The sequence below is a fragment of the Oratosquilla oratoria genome, chromosome 24 (assembly GCF_046742065.1).
Source record: "Oratosquilla oratoria isolate Oo_2021 chromosome 24, ASM4674206v1, whole genome shotgun sequence".
Classification (NCBI taxonomy): domain Eukaryota; kingdom Metazoa; phylum Arthropoda; class Malacostraca; order Stomatopoda; family Squillidae; genus Oratosquilla; species Oratosquilla oratoria.
Window position 1 is genome coordinate 54687063 of NC_134800.1, and position 5586 is coordinate 54692648.

Consider the following 5586-nt stretch of genomic DNA (forward strand, 5'->3'; position numbering starts at 1 on the left):
TTCCTTTACTTCTTCACCTTTAACGGAACTTTGTTTATAGATAGTAAGAGGGGGAAGAAGAAGAGAAGACTAAAGTAAAGACTTTCCGTGCTTTTACTTTCTCCCAGTAAAACACTCTACCTCGTATAAACATCATTCTTATGATTGTAATCGTTCCTTCATGTCCATATGAACCTTCAACGAACAGGGAGAAATATATATACGAAATGGAATGAATAAAGGCTACACATGTTCATGGCATCGATCACTGGAAATATAAAACAGGTCTATGATAGGGAAGGAAAGTAAACACGCAAAAGGAGTGTTTATATATATTTCTTCTGGTGTCTCGCAGGCCAAGACAAACTATGGATAATGGCGTGTTTGGTCAAAAGGTGAGGAAGATGCTGCAGGAGCATAGACCGTAGACACGGCCAAAAATGGAACGTTTCCTTCTAAAAGGAAAACGCACTATAGGCAGCCGGTGGACGTAAAAATCTCCCGAGCAGGTAGTACGTAATCTATTGATGGAGGAATGACCGTGATGCAGGCAAGGTCATCACATTGAGACAGTAGGACAGGATTCGTAGTAATGGACAAATTTAGGTTTAGGAAGAGAATAGTCAAGAACCGGTTTACCAGCAGAGTGGTTAACAAATGGGATAGACTTAGTAACAATGTATTAAGCGTTGAAACAATGGGTTGTTTTAAGAGAAAATTATATAATTTTATGGATAGGGTTGAAAGGTGGTAAGGGACATGGAACTGCCTAGTGTAGGCCTTATAGCCCCTTGCAGTCTCTTCCATTCTTATGTTTTTGATGATAAGGTAAACTTGAACTTTTACTGCCGGTGACCAGGGCAACGTCGGGATTGCTGACGTTCCATGATGCGCTCTGGGAGGTACAAAGAAAGAACCTGGAGATGAAGTCCTTCAGCGTCTCAACAACGATGTCGACACTGGACGAGTTCGAAAGTCTACGGATGCTTAGCCAGGTTGTATATCTTCGTCTGTGTGGTGGTAAATGACATCTCAATCCATCAGTTTTGCCCCAATCTCTTCACAGAGGAAGGCGATCAAGGCGGCAACCAGTCCTGTTGGAAAATAGACAAATGAAATACCAATTGTCGCAAACACTTTTGTTTAATGTTTATATATATATATATACATATATATATATTTATATATATATATATATATATATATATATATATATATATACATATGTGTGTGTGTGTGTGTATTCACTTGGTCTTTGGATCACGTGTTGGACTCGTGATCGACAGATTTCCCTACTGGAAGAGAGCTCAAAGCTCGTAGGTCCGATCTATGGGTAATGCTATGACCTTGCACACACGCACACACACAACTCCCCGCCCACGAGAGTCAGAGTAACGACCCGAGGCACAGCGATACCGAAATAATTTCGGCCCTGGGCAGGATTCGAACTGGGTAACTGCGAGCACCATCGCACTTCACAGACCAGCGCTCTACCAATGCGCCACCGTGTGTGTGTGTGTGTGTGTGTGTGTGTGTAGAAAACATTGCTGACATGACCATAGTAGTAGACGATTTAATGGCAAACCAAACACCCGTTGTAGTTCCTCACCTCCCACCAGAAGCAAGAAGACCCCGGCAAGATCGACGAGGTCGAAGACGGTGTTGACTCTGGTGCCTTTCTCGCGCCCGGGCCTGACGAGGCACGCCGTCGCGTTCGCTGTGACGCTCAGCACGCTGCGGCTCATGACCCCAGACTCCTTCAGAGGCTGGAGCCTTGTAAGGGGAGGCGGGGGTAGGAGGGTAAGGAGTTAGGGAGTTAGGGAGAGAGACGGAGGTAGGTATAGATATAAGCAGGGATGTTGGACGGTAGGTAGATAGGGAAGTAAGGAGGGAGAAAGAGAAGGAAGGTGATATACAGTAGATGGAGGTTGGGAAGTTGGGAGTTAGGGATGAAGGGAGGTAGGGAGGGAGCAAGGAGGAAGAGAGGGAGGTAGGGAATAGGGAGGGAGGGGGGAGGTAGAATGAGAGGAAAATAGGGAGCGAGGAAATGAGATATGGGGAAGTAGAAAGGGAGGTAGGGAGGGAAGTAGGGAGGTAGAAAGAGAGGGAAATAGGGAACGAGGGAATGAGGAAGGGAGGGAAGTAGGGAGGGAGTTAGGGTCATAGGAAGAGAGGGAGGCAGGAAGGGAAGTAGGGAGAGAGGTAGGTAGGGAGGGAGGTAGGGACATAGGAAGAGGTAAAAGTGGGAAGAGAAGGAGGTAGGTAGGAAAGGAGGGAGGGAGGGAGGGAAGGAGAGAGAAAGGAAGGAGGAAGGAGGGAGGGAAAGAGGTAGGGAAGGAGGGAGGTAAGGATAGAAGGAGGTGAGGAAGTAAGAAGGTAGGAAAGTAAGGAGGTGGGTAGGTAGGTAGGGTGGGAGGAAAGGAGGTAGGTAGGAAAAGAGGAAGGTATACCTTTAACCTTGATATTTCATATCTTTATATAGTTATCATTCAGTAAATGTCTGATTTATATCACTTATCGCGGTTCCTGCACTTGCATACATTTACCATTGGTCGAAATGCTGGATAAGTGGGCTGGTTCGAGGGAAGGCGAAGGAGAGCGGGGCAGACTTGATGGCGTTCTCGGCTATGTAGTAATTGCATTGCCCACTGACGCTGAAGTCCTCACTCATGATCTAAAATTAGTGATGTGATCTGTTTACCAGTTACTTGTTCGTTGTCCACTCTCACGCATTTACTTATCATTGTGGAAAAGCACCACACGAGGACAAAGGCTTTGTTGGCACTACAACGTTTCGTTAATTCGGGCGTCATCAGGTACATCTTGATAAAGCTCGAAGCAGCGAAACGTTGCACCAGTAAAGAATTCGTGCTATCATAGTGGGTTTCCTGGCTCGCCTTGTCGCCAGCTGCCTTCTCTTTCACTTATTTTGTTTATTACGACAATGTTTCTAGGAACCTAGTATCCGAAGATTATCTTAACCACAACACAACACAGGGACAGGCATCAGGACGTCAAGGAGGAAAAGTGAAGGAGGAAAAGAAGGAAGGAAAGAAAGAAGGAGGGAAGGAAGGAAGAAAGAAAGGAAGAAAGGAGGTAAGGAAAACGAAAGGAATGAGACAGGGGAGAAATAAAGGGAATAAGGAAGGAAGGAGGGAGGAAAGGAAAGAAGAAAGGAATGAGGGAAGGAAGGAAGGAAGGAGGTCGGGAAGAAAGAAAGGAAGGAAGAAAGGAGGTGAGGAAAGAAGAAAGGAATGAGGGAAGGAAGGAAAGAAGGAAAGAAGGAATGAGGTAAGGAAAGAAGGAATGAATGAAAGAGGGAAGAAATAAAGGAAGGAAGGAAGGAAGGAAGGAAGGAAGGAGATAAGAAAAGAATAAAGGAATGAGGGAGGGAGAGAGAGAGGTAGGGAGTCAATCAATTGATCAATTGATCGATCAATCGGCCATTTGGCCTTGCGGGTTGACGAGGGCCTCATCCGTCTCTACGTTGTCATTGTCCTCCATCAGACCTTAATCGCCTGAGAGGGTTCTGCACCGGACCAACGGTGATGGAGATGGAGATGTGTAGGCGTGCAAGCGCGTATATGTGTACATGTCTGAGCATACGTGTGCGCGCAGGTGCATGCGTGTGCATGTATGCGTCCGTGTGATTCACCATGGTCTTGGATCACGTGTTGTGTGTGTGCGTGTATGTGTGCGTGCGCGTGTATATGTGTGTGTGCCTGTGTGTGTGTGTGTGTGTGTGTGCGTGTGCCTCCCTGTGTGTGTGTGTGTGTGTGTGTGTGTGTGTGTGTGTGTGTGTCTGCGTGCGTGTGCCTCCCTGTGTGTGTGTGTGTGTGTGCGTGCGTGCGTGTGCGTGTGTGTGTGTGCGTGCGTGCGTGCGTGTGTGTGTGTGTGTGTGTGTGCATGCGTGCGTGTGTGTGTGCGCGCGCGCGCTCTGTATCTTCGCTATCCTCAATAGCTTCAGTCTCCTCCCTCTCCCTCCTTCTTGACTCCATGACTTCCTCACCAAACTCCGCTTTACACAAACAGCACGACCTTACGCCAAAAGACTGTATTAGTTTTGTTATCATTTGTCTGTTTGTTATTATTTGCTTGATTCACAATTGTTATTAATTATATGTCAATTTATTATTATTTACTATTTACCTCGTTTTTTATTATTTAACTATACCTATGCATTTATCTATTTATTTTATCTATTATTATTTATATTCTTATATTTCTGTTTGTTTGTTTATTTATCATAATTATTGTTATTATTATTTTTTTTTTTTTGTATCCGACCTAGTTATGGACCAAAAGGTCTCCTGTCGGCATGCTCCGTCTTTGTAATCCTTTGTAAGTTGAGATCTGGGGTTTGGACAGAAGACTAACACGGTTGAGCCAAAAACATGCCGGGGGAGGAAATAATCCCCAGAAGGGAAAAATTCCCCCGTGGGAAAATATCCCCATGTAAAAAATCCCCACAGAAAATATCCCTAGAAAAATCCCTCATGGAATAAATCCCCAAATGAAAATATCCCCATGGAAAAATTCCCACAAAAATCCCTAGAAAAAACCCATCAGGGAATAAGTATTCTTGGGGAAAAATCCCCAAATGAAAATATCCCTCTATGGATAAATTAAAACAGTCATAGCTGAAGAAGAAAGGGAAGTTGGTTAGGTTAAGTTAGGTGAAGCGAATTAACAGAAGCAAAAGGGGATTTAACTCCATGAAAAAACATCCGTTCGTAGCTCGCCAGAATAGAATGGGTAAAGCTTGCCAGTGTGCAACAGGGGTTTACAAACGACCTTTAAGAAAAAAAAAATTGTATTGTGAAGAAGTCATAAAACATAAAAGTCATGGCCGTAAGGACTTATAAACTCCACTTGAAGGTTGAAAAAATAATGGTAATTTTTGTTTTCCCGACACCAAGGCAAGAGGCGTGGCTTAAGTAGACTTAACCAGAGCCTGAAAAAAGAAGGACACGAAAAAAAAAAAAAAAATAAATAAATAATAATAATAATAAATAAATAAATAAAGATAAAACTCACTTTTCTCATTGTGAAAAAGTCACAAAGGACAGCCAGATTGTCATCCTTGATCTTGTGACGGGCCCGATAACAGTCTTTGACAAAGGATGCGTCTTGGAAGACCCGGCTGTACACACCAGAATCAGCATCCTGGTGAGGCGAGAGGAGAACGAGAAGAAGGTCTTAATCAGTGCAATGTAGCACTGTTCGAAGTCTTAAGATTTAATTAGATAAACAACCAAGCAATGTGCTGTAATCCATACCAATTGCTTAGTTCCCTTGTTTATTCATTTCTTCGTTTAAGTATCTGCTCTTAGCATTCGAAATTGTTATGGACTTAAAGGTCACCTGTCGATATCCTCTTCCTTTGTGATCCTTTGTAAGAAGGAAGAGGAGGAGAAGGAGGAGAGGAGGAGGAGAAGAGGAGGAGGAGAGGAAGAGGAGGGGGGAAGAGGAGAGGAGGAGGAGGGGAGGAAGAGGAGAGGAAGAGGAGGGGAGGAAGAGGAGAGGAGGAGGAGAAGAGGAGAAGAGGAGAAGAGGAGAAGAGGAGAAGAGGAGAAGAGGAGTTCTCTTTTGTCCTCTTTAGTGCTA

The 5586-nt window shown here is 44.3% G+C and overlaps 1 protein-coding gene across 1 annotated transcript in view; it reads right to left on the reverse strand.

Annotated features, from left to right (window-relative positions):
• Positions 1-384: 384 nt before the first annotated feature.
• Positions 385-5586, reverse strand: part of LOC143038260 (putative glutamate receptor) — a 17512-nt gene continuing 12310 nt past the window's right edge. The window contains exons 6-9 of the mRNA XM_076207276.1: positions 5017-5145; positions 2526-2653; positions 1589-1752; positions 385-1073 (exon numbers count right to left, since the gene is read on the reverse strand). Of these exons, the coding sequence (XP_076063391.1) occupies positions 1012-1073; positions 1589-1752; positions 2526-2653; positions 5017-5145 (483 nt within the window). The 3' untranslated portion in view covers positions 385-1011. The remainder of the gene's footprint in view (positions 1074-1588; positions 1753-2525; positions 2654-5016; positions 5146-5586) is intronic.